This window comes from Carassius carassius, chromosome 31 (assembly GCF_963082965.1).
Source record: "Carassius carassius chromosome 31, fCarCar2.1, whole genome shotgun sequence".
NCBI classification, from domain to species: domain Eukaryota; kingdom Metazoa; phylum Chordata; class Actinopteri; order Cypriniformes; family Cyprinidae; genus Carassius; species Carassius carassius.
Genome location: NC_081785.1, coordinates 7,796,118 through 7,813,150, shown reverse-complemented (window position 1 = coordinate 7,813,150; position 17,033 = coordinate 7,796,118). Strand labels below are relative to the sequence as shown.

The following is a 17,033-nucleotide window of genomic DNA, read 5'->3' as shown; positions in this document are numbered from 1 at the left end:
GATGCAATGCAATGCGTAAAATGACAGTATAAGTCATTATAATCCATTATACTGCATACAACAAATGCCTCACTTATAATGGGTTTTATTGGTTTTGTCTCGTTGAGCTGGGACACACAGCATCACAGTATGGTAAGCGGCGTAGCATTTCCATCACACACTTGAAGCATTCGGCCAATCACAATGCACTGGATAGCTGGCCAATCACAGTACACCTCACTTTTCAGAATGATGAGCTTTGTAGAAATTGATGCGTTTCAGAAAGGCGGAGCATAGATGAGCAAAAATAATGTACAACATGTGGAAAATGTTTTTTTTTTTTTACCTTTAACTGCATAACACATTTCACAAAACAATGTTCTTTTTAGCAACATCATATAACCCCTTTAAAACAAACAAAACATTTTTTCAAAGAGTTTAGATTAGTAAGCAACTAGATATTTTTTTTTATCCCTGTTATTTTAATCTTTTATTCTGAAGACATTATATTCACAAGTTATTTTGCATATACAGACAAAACCGGTACAGTATGGCCTGCAGCAATTATCTTGCGAGTTCAGTCTCAGGTCATTTTGTTCTACGATTTTCCAGAAATCTGGCTTCCTCCTCAGGCTTCATACCTGTGTCGATGGCTCACCTCTTGAACATTCTCTTCCCACACCCACATAAAAACAATGATAGTGACCTGATATTGAACCTGAGCTACTTTTCTGTAAAGGCGTGTGACAGTTGTTGTGCTTTCTGAATGCAATGATGAGCTGAAAGCAGGAACGTGACATCACTCCAGGCTTATAGACTTCCATTACATAAAAAAAAAGTTAACACAGACGTTTATACTTTCCACTTTCTTATGGAGCTCGGTCTTATGGAAACAGCATTCAGTTTGCTCTTCACATCTATAGAAATTCTTATATATGAAGCCCATCCCATCACACAGCTTTCTGTGCTCATCGATTGAATAAAAAAGCAGTCAAGCAAGCAGTATTTTCAACATGAAACCACAATTACAACACATTATCATGTGTATCAATGTGAGGCATGGCATGCACAGACCTCCTGAGGGGCAGGGGAGTTGTGGGGGTTGGTGGCCCTCCTCGGTCGAAATCAAGGTTCGGGGGGGGGGGGGGGGGGGGGGGGGGTGTTCATTATTACAGAAAAATGTATCTGTTTATTTTTAATACAAGTTGAACATAGGGTATAAATGATGAAAGTCTCAAAAGACCACACCTTCTGTATCTGCGGTTTATCTCCTTGCGCAGGGTGATATAACGCCTACCAGACCTTGGATGAAGACTTACAGAATGAAAACAGTTATTATAGTTAATGCTTACTCTCTCGCAACCTGTTCTGTCAGCTACATACAGTGCCACAGGCTGCGATTACAGCAAGGAAAAAAAACGGAAAACCAAAAAAACAACAACAAAAAAACAGGTTTGTGGTTGACCGTTTTGTGTCGGCTTCTTTGAAACTCCCAGCTCCTGAATCCTGTGGTTTACCTGAGCACTGCTCATCTGCGTCAACGCTGACATCATCACCACTAGGACTGGAACAGGTTAAAGGTGACCTCAGTTCAGGGGAGGTGGCCTCCAACAGTGCCATCTACTGGTGACAGATGGACATGTACATTCATGCGCATTATACGTGAGGCATTTATTTAAAAGCTTTTTCCCAAACTTTTAAAATAAAAACAAATGCATGTTTAGCAATATACATAAATATACACAAATATGTATGTGTTCAATACTTCACTTCTTCCTTTAAAGAAAAATAATGGTCAATAAAAGTTATATAAAAAAAGTTCTCTTAAAATAAGTTAACCCCAAAATTAAAATTCTGCTATTATTCACCCTCATGTTGATCCAAACTAACATGCTGACATATATATATATATATATATATATATATTCAGTGTAACACCAGTCAAAAACAAATGCCAGTAATAAAAGTATGAATCCCAAATCTAATTTATCCACTGATAATATTTCTTGAATTTCACGTCTAGTGTCCAAGTGACTGAACGTAATAGTCTAAAAAATAAAATAACAAAAATCAACATGTTGCACAGAAAAAAATACCAGCATATGAGCATGACAGAAAATCTGTCAGTAAAGATTTGAAATAGTAAATTAAAATTTGAATTTTTGAGTGAACTATTTCTTTAAAACAACCTAAAAGAAAGATTCTGCATCACTGAAATGTGCAGCCATAATTAATTATTAATTGAATGCTAATATATACACACGCTGATGAATGTAATGTCACAGCTCACACACACACACACACACACACACACACACACACACACACACACAAAACACATTAAAACAACATAAGACATTTGTTCATAGATGGCAGTAAACACATTAAATTAGTTGTCATAATTGGCACACATTATCAGAAAAGAGCTTACAAATGAGAATCTAGTCCCTTTTTTCATTATTTAAAAATAGTCCTGACAGTTAAATCTGTTGAATTGATCCTTTGAGCAGACAGATTTCTTCTGGAAGGCACCTTTAGTCTTTCGGTGAGTTAGTATATGGCACACCATTCTGAACATGGTCAAGGAATGTATGTATACAAGTGTAATATATGTTCTCAAGGTCTTTCTCTCAGTCACTATCAGTCCCCTTGTGGTCAATTAAATGATTTTCCTCCAAAAGGTGAACCTATTAAACACACAACAATCTATTATGAAGAAAAGGTCTCTCTGGGATTCTTATACAGCAATAATAACAAAAAAATTAATGGCATATTTTTGTGATCACCTGACTGTTTATTTCAAATCTAACTTATAATCACACATACATGAAACAGATTTCAGCTGCAAATGCATAACAGTAAATGTTAATGTAAGGAGACATGAAATATATAAAAGAATATTTGGCTGCAGAATGCCATGATCATCCAACCAGAATTAAGATTTCTAGGAAGTTATGTAGACAGACATTAATAATCTTGTAAAATTACAATTCTGTCATGCTCATGTTTACCTGCGGCTGTAAGATTCGCTGGTAGGTGGGGCTGGACAGTTCATCAAGTGTTTCAGCAGCAGGTTTATTAAGTGTCTCCGGCAGAAGGAGCCCCAGGCAGGCCGCCGAAATCCCACTCAAACAGAATACCATAAATGGCATGGAGGTGTGCAATGATTTCTGGACAATTACCAATAAATCAGAACATAAATCAATATAATAATAATAATATATGAATAAAATTATAATTAATTAATCACACAAGAAACTATTATTTAGCTGAAAAACATGGCATTTCTCAAATCTCACAGCTTATAGCTGCTTACCATACTTGGCACGAACGGTGCCAGAATTCCCCCAACTCTACAGGACATGGAACACACACCTAACCCTGCATTCCTAACACACACACAAACACACGTACTTTATTAATAACCCAACACATACACTGAGGGACTTTCGGATTGTACATAATAGTTTACACTATAGGACACTGTTTGCTCAAGCACAGAATTCTATTCTGTAAAGACATACAATTTAACACTTATTTTAATAGACATCTTTACTGAAAATGACAAATGCAAAAGAGCTAAACCACAAAAGATGTGGCGTATCACAAATACAGCGAAGGAGTTGGCTGTACCTGATCACAGTTGGGTAGAGCTCTGACGTATACACATACACAATATTAAATGCAGCACTGACCATCAGTTTTCCCACTAGAGCCAGAGACGTGGCACTTAATAAGGACCCTGAGGAAAGCAAACAACAGGCTTTAGACAACCAAAGTATAAATGCATAATGTTTGCTTGCAGAGAATATATGCACTATGGCTAAAAATTCAGCTCTGCCAACACAAGAACAAATTACAATTTGATATATATATATACACATATATATATACACATACACATATATATATATATATATATATATATATATATATATATATATATATAAAATAGTAATATTATTTACAATATCACTGTTTTTACTGTATTTTGTCAAAATAATGCAGCCTAAGACGCTTCTTTTTCATTCACACTTTCTTTTTCTTTCTTTCTTTCAAAAGCATTTTGAAAATGTCAATAATTTCACTTTTGACCAATTTTGTGTGATCCCCAAATGTATCACAGAGCATTCCCGAAATAATGAAATGCATAAATAACTTAAACCAAGCGGCATTAAAACACAATTTATTTGGAAAAATGATCACCTGATTCAGGTACAAACATTGTGAGCAGACAGGATATGCCTGCAAATGCAAGAAAATTGGACATTGACTTCCTCCGGCCTGCCCTAAAAACAAAAACAAAAAATACAAACACACTCAGGTAATAATGTGAGAGAGTGGCACTGCAGCTTGTGGATGTGATTGTGTGTTTACCACTGTCTGTTAATGAAGTACATGCAGAGCGGATACGCAGGGAGTTCCACCAGGCCATACATGGCAACGCTAAGGTAACGATTACCTTTATCTTCACCGGCACTGAGGGTCAACCCGTAATACACAAGGCTACACGAATACCTGCAACACACACAAACAAGCACACAGAATGATCATACTAAAATGCACAAACCTTTGTCATCATGCTGTAAGAGTGTAATGAAGACATAGCTTTGCAAAATAAATACACTCACCACACATACATGAGCACCACAGTCCTCCAGCGCAGTATGGGATGTGTGACCAGCTGGAAAACCCCAGGACTGGATCCCTTCGGAGCGCTGGTGCTGATGGTCCGCCGGAGCTTCACTAGAATTCTGCCTTTCCCGTTCCTCATAGCAAAATCCTGCAGGATGTCCTCAGCCTTCTCCGTGTGACCCCGAGAATAAAGCCAGCGTGGAGATTCTGGCAAAGTCCTGCCACAGACATATCTTCAGACGTATTCTGATTTCTCATGTTCAAGAAACATTATGACATTTTAGATCAGATTTAAATATGATTGGAACCTTTTGACGGGGCAATTTTTCCTGAGTATTTTTATTATGATACAAGCTCAATATTTTTCCTGGAGGTTGAGGTTTTTTTTTTGCTCTTTCGCCCCATTTATAAAAATATTATACAATATTTTATTCAGTAAGGATACATTATTTTGCTTAGAATAGACAGTAAAGACATTTATATTGTTACAAAGAATATTTCAAATCAAGACTATTTAGAATTTTCAAAACAAATTATCATGTTCCCACAGAAATATTAAGCAGAACAAATGTTTTCAACATTGATAATAATAAATGTTTCTTGAACACCAAATCAGCATATATGAACTATTTTTGAAAGATCATGTGACACCCAAGACTGGAGTAATGGCTGCTGAAAATTTTGCTTCACTATCACAGGAATAAATAAAATTTTAATATATTTTGAAACAGAATACCTTTATCATAAATTGAATTAATATTTCATAAAATTACAGATTTTACTCTATTTTTAATCAAATAAATGCTGTGTTGGATTTCCTTCAAATCACATAAAAAATTTACTATTTTTAACTACATTTTTTGGTGCACTTCCTTTATTAAACGCATAAAAACTCTTTTAAACATTTATGTTTTTGCTCAATGCTAAACGTGTCCTAAAAGCAACACCAAGTGCAGCTTTACAATGAACCCTTTCATTTTAAACAAATCAATTGGGCCAGTATCTTCCTGGTGGCTTTTAATGAAGTAACAGTACAATAGTTTAACAGGACCGCTCACTTACACACAGAGCAGGAAGAGCAAAAGTCCAGGACAGTTGGCTGCAGTCGCTAGGTTCCGCCACGGCCGAACATAATAACCCAATGCGGCAAACAGAGTGATGCCCACTGCAAAGGTCATATTGGTCAAAGTCCCTGGAGCACAGACAACCATAGTACCTTTATATGACTACATTAAAAGTAACCAACAAAACTGCTTCAAATATGAATTCATGTGCACCTGTCATAGCCCAGTAGGACTTTCCCACATATTCCTGAGTGAGAACAAAGCAGACCAACGCCATTCCTCCATTCATCATCCCCACCAGCAGCCGAGACAACGCAAATATCTCATAACTGGGTGCTAACGCTGTTCCATACCCAAACAAGACCTCAAAAAACAGACCTGAGAAAGAACAGTTTTAATAGAGGTCCCCTTAACAACATGTTAAACTGTTACGTTTAGGTTTTATATTTGTTTCTATGCTTTTGGTTTTCAGTCGGTTGTACAAGAAAATCAACATGACATCTTTGCAAAGTAAAGCAGTTATAGATGATTAAATGGATGTAAAAAAAGAAAGAAAAGACCACTCACAATTCAGTATAAAAATATTCCAATGATCATTATGAAACATTCTATCAAATGAAACATTTTCCAATTTAATCCTATATGACTTAAATTCAAGTCATTTTAATTTTTATGTAGCGATGGGCAACAATGAATCGTATCCAAAATAAACGTTTTTGTTTACGTAGTATATCTGTGTGTACTGTGTTTATTTATTTTGTATATATAAATACATATATATGCAGAATTAGGGATATAGGTTTAGTATAGCTCTAAGCAGAATGTTTGATGCCTTGCAAGCACTGTAATAATGTGGAACTGTTTAGATTATTACAAAGTACAGAAACCAGTTCAGCTCCATCCTACCAGTGAGGAAAACCGGCTTCCTGCCGATCTTGTCAGAGAGTGGACCAAACAAGACATTTCCGATCAGCAGACCTGCAAAGAACAGGGACCCAGCCAAGTTCACTTTGTAGGCTTCATGCTTAAACAGGTACCACTACAAGAAAAGACCAGAAGAAATTTCAAACCGATCAAATATGGATGAATTAACCCATTGTCCTGGCCAAACATTAAAATTAAAAGACTTTCTTCTTTATTTGATGTCAAGTATAGGTTAGATTTGTATTTGAAAAGAAGAGCTTAAGTTTAAGACAAATTAGTTTAATGTGCTGAATTGATGACAGTCTCTTACCTCAGTCACGATTGAGCTGACATCCTCTGTGAATTTCACACTTTGTGTTATATCATCATCCAGACGTCCAGTAACAGGTTCTATGTGATATTCTGGCACAGCACCCACTAAAATGATGAGCATGGACTGACATGCCATGTAAATCTGTAAACAAGACTTATTTCAAGTTACTTTTAACAATTTATGCCCAGTTTCCCAGTACCACTCAATGAACTATATCCAAACGGATCTCAAATCAGTGCAAATTACTCTCTTATGGTAGAGATGTCCACTAGAATGATTGTTTAATCTCATTTTCTCTTTATTTTCAATTAAAACTGACATTACATTATGGCCATAACTTATTTAGGTTATATATAACTATATTAAACTATATACAAATATATTAAACTTAAGAAAGACAGAAATATACATGTGCATCTTAGAAAGAAACCTCATTACTATATCCTATCAATGTGATAGAAGAGGACAGTTAAGAAAAAAACAGTACTTTTATAATATTAACTGTATCCCTTTTTACCACAAAATTACATTTCTGTGTTGATCTGCTATGAGAAAAACAACATTAAACAGGCTTGGGTGAGCTTATAGTTTTTTAAATCTTATTACAATATATGACTATTTCACTTTTTTCTTGTCTCTTATTGAGTATTGAGGAAGAACACACATTTTGGAACTAAAGTTTGAAAGGAAATGAAAGAAGCAGTTTAAAATAAATCCAAGATATTATTTGCTATCCAAATTAAATTAAATGTATGCATTTAGCAGACGCTTTTATCCAAAGCGACTTACAAGTGCATTCAGGCTATAATTTTTTTTTTTTTACCTATCATGTGTTCCCGGGGAATATACAAATATTTTCAGTTTTCAGAGGCAACAAAGTAATGTCAATCCTGGATTCCAGTGTCTTGTCTTAACATAGAACGCCAAAACTAATGACATAAGTATATACATTTAAAAGTAAACGATTCACTGAAACTAGGGCAAATTAAAGCAGACATCCCATTGCTGCGGATAAGATGCAAATGTGACATGGCTTCAAAGGTTTGATTTTTCAGATGTGAATTTTGCATAATTACTGGCTGGTGTGATCAGAAATATACAGGAATTTACCACCACAAACACAAGTCTGTCCGGTGTTTATGGATTTGCGTCTATCTTCAGTTAACGTTACCTGTAGGAGAACCAGGATGGTGACCATCCGTTTCTGGTATCTACCGAATTCTCCAACTACCTGGTAAGCCTCCTCTAAATCCATTCCAGGGACAAAACACCCGACTGCATGCCAACGAGTTGATATTCACATTTTAATAATGGGTTTGATAACAGCAGATTTCAGACCTGTGATCTGACTTGCCTTCGCGGACGTGGAATGAAGCCACGTGATACAGAGTGGTTCTGATTGGACGAGACTGTGGCATCCAAACACGTGGTACAGTCCGCGGCTCTGATTGGACTTCAGGAATTAACGCTTAGCATGTTATTTGCAAAATGATCACATTTAGATTAAAAATTAAGGGTTTAAAAATAACCATTCTTTATATTTTAAATTCAATGGTTATTATTATCGACTATCAAGTCACTTATTCAGATGTAAATTAATGTCCAGACAGAAAGGGTAGAAAGTTCAAGATAAACATATTCGGAGAAACAAAATACAAATTTACAGAAGTTCAGATAGGCCAATTTTAGTGCTAAATTTTGCACAAATTTAGTGACAAGAAGAATCAACCCTTAAAATTGTAAATGTGAAACCCTAACCATTTAAAAACCAAAAGTATTTAATATTGTTTTTCTAAACAAAGGAAAAAACTTTGTATGATACATTTATCTTAATATGTAAAGTTTGCTTAAATAAGGTTACAAAAATTCTTACATTTTAATTCCTTTATTAAATGCAGCAATTCTGCAGAGATTATTTTGTTTTATTGTAATAAGAATCTTATGTCTCTTAAATTTGAGGAAAACATTCATCTACAAAGAGCACCATTGTTACAATCAACAAACTAAATGTAATAGAAATAAACTTTATACAAACATTTAAAAAAAACGAACATTACTTCAAAAATAGTTTTATTGGTTCAAACATGGAGTGGATAATTTTCTTTTAGCTTTTAATTAAACATACAAATGTTCAACAACAAAAAAATGAAACTAACAGAAAAGGTAACAGTAAGAAATCACCATGAAGTTACAACATTTATTACTAAACTGAAGAAACAGACATATGAAAGTTAAACACACAGACAAATCATATTTAAAAAGACACACATAGGACTAAAACATACAAGGAGAGAGTAAAAACAAGAATATAATTAGTTAATTCTGACACCTGAGGGGTAGTTTAGAACGTGGTGGCGAACACATGCTCTCGTTCTCCATCTTTGAACGGTTCAGTGATTTATTGCCATTTTCCTTCTTGCTTTTCTTCTGCTTAGACAAAAAGAACAAAATATTAAAAGCTGCCTCTACAACAAATAAATGTATTTTTTTTTGTGGCCAGCACTACGAAGGTTTGGCCAAATCTACAGTTGTTCAGCGTATTTACAGACAAAAATTAATTATAAATAGGAATTCATCCTTTTTTTGCCCACAAAATTTCGCTAATATGACAACACCTTAAGCCTTGACATTAAAAAAGTCTGAAATGTCTCACCTTGAAAAACGGAACTCTTCCGTTTTCATAACACATCAGGTTCTCATCATAGCATGACTGTTCAGTGATGTTTCCATCACTAGAAACACTGACTTCATCCTCCATAGAGTCCTAAAAACAGAACTGAAGTTACACCAGTCCAAATAAAACCATCTTCTAGAACTTCAACTAAGTCTTAATTAGTCTGAAAAGAAAACAGAAAATTTCTACTGATGAGATCTAGAATATGGACGGTCAAAACTTATGATTCCAATACCTGGTCGAGAGGTTTCTCCTCTTCTGCCTCTGTGACAGTCTCACACTGGCTCAGTGCACACTGAAACTGCTCCTGCTGAGCTCTGAAATCATCTTCCAACTCTTCTCGACTCCTAGGCTTGTTCAGCACACGTGGATACACATACTCTTTACGCTGAGGAGTCGTTCCTGCAAAGATTCACATGTCACATCAGTGCCTAGTACACATGGACGGATTACGTTTATATTCATGATAACGTATTTTGAATTTTTCCCCACATAGCTTCTCTCACACCTGTTGGTAAATCTTGCCGCAGCTCTGAGCTGATGAAGTTGTGTACTGTGTCCAATGTTTGAGTGTTGATGGAGAAGAGGATCTCTTTGTGTTCTTGCAAGGTAGCATCATCTTTGCCAGTCTGCGATTCCACACGACCCAGGATTCCTTCTACTTCCTGCTGCATGTGACTCAACCGGCCTTCACACTCCTTAACTACTTTCTCACCCTTTTCTTCTACAGACTGCATGTACACATGAGAGAAAAATACAAATTTAGCACAGGCAAAAAAAAAAAAAAGTAATACTTTCTATGTTAACTTTCTCCATTCAGCAGGTTTAGACACAAAGGGTCTGTCACAATACCAACACTTTCAGTCTTGGCCACGTGACAGTAAGCAAGCAAGACTGTCCCAAATCAGATAAATGACAAAGAATTTAGTGCCCTTGGGACAGGCCCAAACTAACCTTTAGCAGGTCTTGCACAGCTGTGTCTGTCTCCCTGATGAGTTTGATCTGTTCTTGGGCTTTATTCTCAGTTGAGCCTCTGGCTTCATGATACCACTTGAGTCCTGACTCAGCCAACGAGTCCAGTGATGTCTGGAGGTGTCTGCAGTAACCAGCACACTCCTCCAGTGCCCTCTCTCCCTCTTCCGTCACCCCATTCATCTCTGTCATCACTTCATCCACGGAGGAACCCAGCCGAGCACGGACAGACACCGTGTGCTCCTCAGCCACAGTGCATTTACTACAACAAAGGTGAGATTTATTAGGGTTTTGTTACAGGAAACTTGAAGATATATGTGAATGTCCTCTCACCTCTGTATGGAGCTCTGTAGCGTTTCTAGTGGGACAGTCTGGACAGATGTCGCCTGTGCAAGACCCTCAAAGTCAGTCTGTGTGTCCACTGCCAAGAGATTCATTTGGTTCTGCAAACATTGAACCAGCTCGGCCACACGCTGTAGAAAGGAACAATTTATGCAGCTTTAGAGCCCTCTAGTGGTCAAAAAGTGATTTAAACAAGCCACATGACCAAATGTTCTCATTATAAGGATCCTTCAAGTTCTCTCAAGTTTTACTTGGTCTAGTTTGGAAAATGACCGTTTATAAACTTTTTTTTTTTTTTTTTAAACACTGAAGCCTGCTGAGCATTTCAGCATTCTACATTTTATCCTTATATTTTTACGGTTTACTTTTATTTCATTCTTTCATATCTATATTTATGTATATTATTTTTCTCTGTGTTGTATTCTTTAATAATGGCACCGTCCATGGAGCAGACCTGACTCACATTTCACTGCTGGTTATATAATGCTTTATATAATCATGTATGTGATTAATGAAAATCTTGAATGTACAGAAACAGCATCCCTGTGGCCAACTGGTGACATTTACAGCACCCACAAAGCTTGGAAACATCTGAGCCAATCAGTTTCAAAGAAATGTGATCACTTGGCTTACACTCAAACCTTCTCTTCAAGAAACTGTCAGTAAGAGTAGTCTTACCGCCTGATGGCTGTTTCCAGCTTGGCTAATCTGTTGTTTGAGCTTGTCATGCTCGGCACGCAGACTGCTGAAGCCCTGCACAGCGAACTCTCGCATGCTGGCCAACGATTCAACATAAGAGTCAAAAAATGACATCATCTCTGCTTTTAGACACTGCATCTGTAAGAGACATTTTAATTTGACTGATCACAAAATAATCTATAATAAATCAAACAGGCATAAGAACATGTAAATTCTTCTGAAAAATACCTGCTCAGCCAAAGTGTTGTATCTGTAAAGGGTTTGCTTCAGATTGTCATTCACTGCCATGATAGATCTGATACCTGGCAACGCCTGGGCAACCAAAACCTCCTCTAAATGCTGTTTGTGTTCATCCTAGAAAAAAAAAAAAAAAAAAACACAATCAATGTTATTCTATACATTGCTAAAAATAAAAACCATTTACAAAACAACTTATATATCTTCATATATATATCTTATATATCATATCTAACACCCTTTAGCCTTTCTAACAACTTAGCCTTTACCAATAAAGCATAGTCAAATGAACGCTTTACAATTTGAAACATCATGGAGTTCTTACCAGTATTTCCAGCATGCATTTCTGAGCCTCCTGAGAGAGTTTCTCCTGATGTAACACTCGCTCCTTGCAGCGCTCCACACCTTCTCCAACAGCCCCTTTAATACTGCTATAAGACTCACAGACAGCACCTAACGTCTCCTTGAACACTGTGCCATTCGTATTCAGCAGCTCACCTACAGACATTAACATGATTGTTTTCCTGAAGATACTTTTTATAGCTGGAAGTGATCTTATTGTTAAAGCCCCAAAAATAGCATATTACACTTTGAGAGTGGAGGCTTGTGACATCTTACCCACAGAAGAGCGGTAATAGTCGATCATAGCAGCATGTTTGTGGCTCTGCTCCTGCAGCGAGGTCTGCATGCTGTTGTAGCAGTTCTCCATGCGCTGGGCAAAGCTCTGTTGGACCTCCCCGTTATGGAGCTCTACATCCTTCTTCCTCTGCAGCTTGGCGTGGAGACCACTAACATCCTGTGTGCTGGTCTCAGCAGTGCTCAACAGCTGGATGAGAGAGAGAGAATATTTATGCATACTATTCTATCATTGCATCACCAAACGACACATCTGATTCACAGACCTGGTCCGCAGTGCTGTAGAGTTGACACTCATTGTTCTGGAGCTGTGAACTGATGTACTCCTCCTGAGTGAGGCGATGCCTGGTCTCAATTAGGTCCTTGTGAGTCTCCTCCAGCCTCTGTTTTTTGTCCTGCAGGTCTTCAGCGCACTGGTCCAATTTCTGCTTACTGTCTGTAAACAAGTCCATAATCTGCCAAAACAAAAGCACAATATTTATTAGATACAACACTCATTGTCATGACTTCACAGTTCCACACTTAAGTGGAAGATGGAAGGACTTGTACACACAGAGAAGCAGAAGTAGAATGGAGTTAAAAGAGTCTCACCTTTTTGAGCTCCTCCTCCATTGCAGCTATCCGATCTGTGTACTCAGTAATCTGCTCTTCCTGAGACATCAGTTTACTGTTCATATTCCTGTAAATGGGCAAATAGTGGTTTAAAATAAATAAACAAACAAATAAATAAATAAAAAGGACCCTGCTCCTTCTGAAATATCCTCCCTGGTCAAAAAAATAATTAAGCCTTAATTCAAGCAAAAAAAAAAAAAAACTTGAATTCTAAAGAAAATTTGTTGACTGCACAATTTAGGGCATCATTTGTCAACAGCAGTTTTTTTTTTTTACGAAATTAGACTGTTGAGCAAAGACATTAAAATGAATTAAATAAAAAAAAACTTTATACAATTTATGTGACATTATAAACTGGAGTAATGGCTGCTGAAAATTCAGCTTTACCATCACAGTTATAACTACATTTTAAATGATTAAAATAGAAAAAGTCATTTTAAATACTAATAATATTTAACCATTTTTGACCAAATAAATACAGCCTTGAAGAGTAAAAAAAATAAATAAATACATGCAGAACTCACTCATAGTTATCAACAGATAGATACACTCCTTGTTTGTCACGGGTGGCAGCCAAATCTCTTTTCAGCCGCTCAATCTCCTCTGTGTACTCCTACAACATTTGTTTTAGAAACATGAATAGGTTGGTCAGTGCTGCATAAACAAGAAATTGGAAATATACTGTCCAAGAAGTTTTATGAAAATGTATTCTGTAGAAACAGTAAAGAAACTTGCCTTGATCAGAGTTCTCTTGGTGAGTTTTTGGTTGACCTCTGGCTTATTCATGATACTCTTGGCTCTGTTAGCATAGTCCAGAGTGCTCAGAGTTTCCTACGATTAACATACAAATCAATATTCCAAATAACAAGCACAAAATAAGAAAGATACAGCACAAAGTCTATCAGTAAAAGTCATACCTCCAGATTTATGGAGGCAGGAGACACAGTGGCAATAATAGAGGTTTTGGTGCGTCCTCCAAGCGAGTCTTGCAGAATACGGGTGAGTTTGGACTCTCTGTAAGGCACGTGAGGCCCTCTCTCCACCAGAGACTTGATAACACGACCCAGAGTCAGCAGAGACTGGTTTATATTCCCAGCTTCACGAGCACGCTTGTCCACTGCTCCAGATCGCCCAATGTTCTCACTACCCGCAAGATCCACCTAAACAGAGTACAAACACTTTAACACAAATGAATTTTTGAGCCAGAGTTGTAGATTGAACCGCCAGATCTGAGGAAATTAAACTCACCAAGTTCAGTTTTCCAATCTTAACCAGTTCCTCTCCATCCAGAGTGATCTCTTTCATGTGAATGGTCACGGAGAACACCGAGTGAGATCGACTGGATGAGCAAAAGGTGAAGAGAGATGTTATAAGCTATTAACAAAACAGCAATGACATCTTCTTTCCTTTTAAATTGGGATTCAATTACTACCTGGAGTAAGCGTTCATGAGTGTGGAGGCCGTCTTTCTCTTGGCCGCTCCTCTCTCCAGGATCTGATACACCTCATCCTTATTGTGTACAGTGATCTCCTCCAAACCTTTAATGGTCACACCCCTCTGACAGATATACAGAACGTCTTGTTTTAGTGAACACAAATAAATGGTCATTTCAAAGGAAAAAATATATGGATATTATAGGTATAATGCATTCCAAAATCTAAAAAGAGCATACTTTATTTCTGGGATCATCAAACAGTTGTAGCCTCTCCGTGACATCTGGAGCAGGGCTGAGAAGATCAAAGAGTTCCTCGTTATAGATTTCCAGCAAAGAAACCTTCACGGAGAACTCGGTGCCATTACTGGACAGTTTCTCGAAGATCTGATGAAGAGTTCTGGGAATGATTCCAGCCAGAGGGTCCTGCAAGAGAAACCATGAAAGGAAGGAAGGAGGGAAAAATCCTGATCAATCCCCAAGCAAATCATATCCTGAAAATATTGGTCTTTATATATTGTGGCCCAATAGAAAAACCTCATAAAGCAAGCACTTATTTCTTCATGTGCAAAGAGCATTAAAACTCGTTACTGGTGCAAGAAACATTAGAGCCCTTTAGAAAAGAAAACAATTAATGAACGTATGATAAGGCCCCTTTAAACAGCCTTTGGTTTGACACCGTTGCAGAACTTCCAAACTCTGACTTGAATATTACCTCTTCCCAAGTAAACTCCTCATTGGGTGATCTTTCGCCCTCCATTGTGAAGGTTTTCCCTGTTCCAGTTTGTCCATATCTTAAACCAAAAAGAAATGATCCACAATAAAAATACGTAAGATTTGTATAACTGATTGTTAATACCATACAAGCTTTTTAGCTATTTTCATGGTGAAAAATCTAACTTCAAATCATAGCATGTAATATAGAAACCAAATACAATTTGTAGGTCTGAAACTGATTAAAACCGTTTCCTCAGGTGAAACACAACACAAAAAGTTATCTGTAAAGTCGAATGATTTGACATTTAAATAAAGATACTCACGCAAAAACAGTACAGTTATAGCCCATGATAACTTCATCTAATATGGGGCAAACCACACTCCTATAAACTTCAATTTGTTTGGCAGAAGGACCAAAAACCTAAACCAATTGAAATTGAATGAACATTAATTCAACGGAAAAGATTTAGATGACATTAATACTCAGGATGTGGGTGGAAAACAAGCTAAACACTCACCATGTCAAAAGTGTATGTTTTTCTTGCTGCTTTGTCTGTGGCGCCTCCAGTACGGACCATCACCTCTTTTCGGTTCTGGTCACATTCAACAACAGTATGAGAAGCAGATTTACGCTCCACTGTGTTGAAGGGTCTGTGAATCGCACATCAGATGAGAGAAAAGTATAGATATTAATTTTATATTTATATATTTTATTTAGAAAAAAAAGTCAAAAAGAACCAGTTAACAAGTAAAACAGAAATAGATAAAAATAAATATCTTATTACTAGGCTTTTTGGCCAAAACGTCAGCAATTACAAAAAAATCAAACCATTGCTCTGGCCAGAAACGCAGTGATTAATGCATTTAATAAATAGGACATTTAAATCATGATATGTGGGCAGGGGGGCAAGATGTCACATGAATAATAAATGTGCCTCTAATAAACTATTTTTTAGAAATGTATGTCTGCAGAGCAGAATATAATAAAGAGAGTTCTGAACTAACCTTAGTGGTGTCAAAAAAAACAAAAAAAAAACAAGCACGTTTGCTATTGATCTTACGTTGTAAACAATCTGTGATGGAGGCTCGCTTAACCTACTTACAAAAAATTCAAATAAATGTATAAAACCTGTACATTTACCTGCATCGTACAACCACTTGTATATTTCTGCCTTTCTCCTCTTTTTTGGCTGCTGGTAACTGTGATGAAGCCATGTTGAAAAGCCCTTTAAATGTAACCTTAAGACAAAATTAGATTTAAAAAGGGCAAATATAAGTCACCCTGGAAAATAATTTATATAAATATTGAGTCATTTAAAATATATATAAACATACATAAACATATTGCAAACACTAGCAGATACATTAGTATGACATTGCCTAGCCTAAATGGCGCATAACCTAAATAAATTATAAAAACAAGCTAATAAAGAACAAAATTAGCAAATGCACGTACCGTTCAACTGATCCCCCTAAAAGCAGATAAAAGAAGATGCCAAAGTCGTTTAAAATCCAACCAATAAGGCAGGATATTTAGATATACACTATATTTGCTGTTCGCTCAGTCTACGAATCCTCAAGAGCTGCAGTTAAACAACTTTGAAAATTGCTCATCTGCAGCTTGAAGCCAATCAGAGAAGAGGGGTTTTTCACCATCCTTCTGATTGGTCTAAAGGAGGAGAGCTGGAGCGGATGCATCTCGGGAAAGTGCAGTGTTTTTGAAAAACCTAGTACCAAAGACTAATAATGAATAAGCGAAAATTAATTAATTAATAAATAACGTTTAATGAATAAGTT

The 17,033-nt window shown here is 36.6% G+C and overlaps 2 protein-coding genes across 3 annotated transcripts; both read right to left on the bottom strand.

Annotated features, from left to right (window-relative positions):
• Positions 1-1,904: 1,904 nt before the first annotated feature.
• On the bottom strand, positions 1,905-8,289 carry LOC132111447 (solute carrier family 22 member 15-like). 2 transcript variants are annotated; one of them, XM_059518742.1, is made up of 12 exons: positions 8,087-8,289; positions 6,913-7,056; positions 6,585-6,717; positions 5,892-6,056; positions 5,677-5,806; positions 4,611-4,832; positions 4,357-4,497; positions 4,186-4,268; positions 3,613-3,721; positions 3,296-3,368; positions 2,991-3,149; positions 1,905-2,666 (listed from the first exon to the last, which is right to left on the bottom strand). In XM_059518742.1, the coding sequence occupies exons 1-12, from the start codon at positions 8,168-8,170 to the stop codon at positions 2,610-2,612; spliced, it is 1,500 nt and encodes a 499-aa protein (XP_059374725.1). In that variant the 5' UTR covers positions 8,171-8,289; the 3' UTR covers positions 1,905-2,609. The 2 variants fall into 2 exon arrangements, with proteins under 2 accessions (XP_059374725.1, XP_059374726.1); XM_059518743.1 differs by having other exon boundaries at positions 8,147-8,280.
• A 681-nt stretch (positions 8,290-8,970) lies between these two features.
• Positions 8,971-16,452, bottom strand: LOC132111446 (kinesin-like protein KIF11-B). Its single transcript, XM_059518740.1, has 22 exons — positions 16,378-16,452; positions 15,755-15,887; positions 15,560-15,657; positions 15,235-15,313; positions 14,760-14,945; positions 14,520-14,644; positions 14,336-14,426; positions 14,005-14,247; positions 13,823-13,918; positions 13,612-13,700; positions 13,067-13,154; positions 12,742-12,930; positions 12,458-12,665; positions 12,165-12,337; positions 11,831-11,956; positions 11,582-11,740; positions 10,895-11,034; positions 10,544-10,823; positions 10,098-10,320; positions 9,825-9,991; positions 9,569-9,679; positions 8,971-9,342 (listed from the first exon to the last, which is right to left on the bottom strand). The coding sequence occupies exons 1-22, from the start codon at positions 16,449-16,451 to the stop codon at positions 9,232-9,234; spliced, it is 3,189 nt and encodes a 1,062-aa protein (XP_059374723.1). The 5' UTR covers position 16,452; the 3' UTR covers positions 8,971-9,231.
• Between the last annotated feature and the right edge of the window lie 581 nt (positions 16,453-17,033).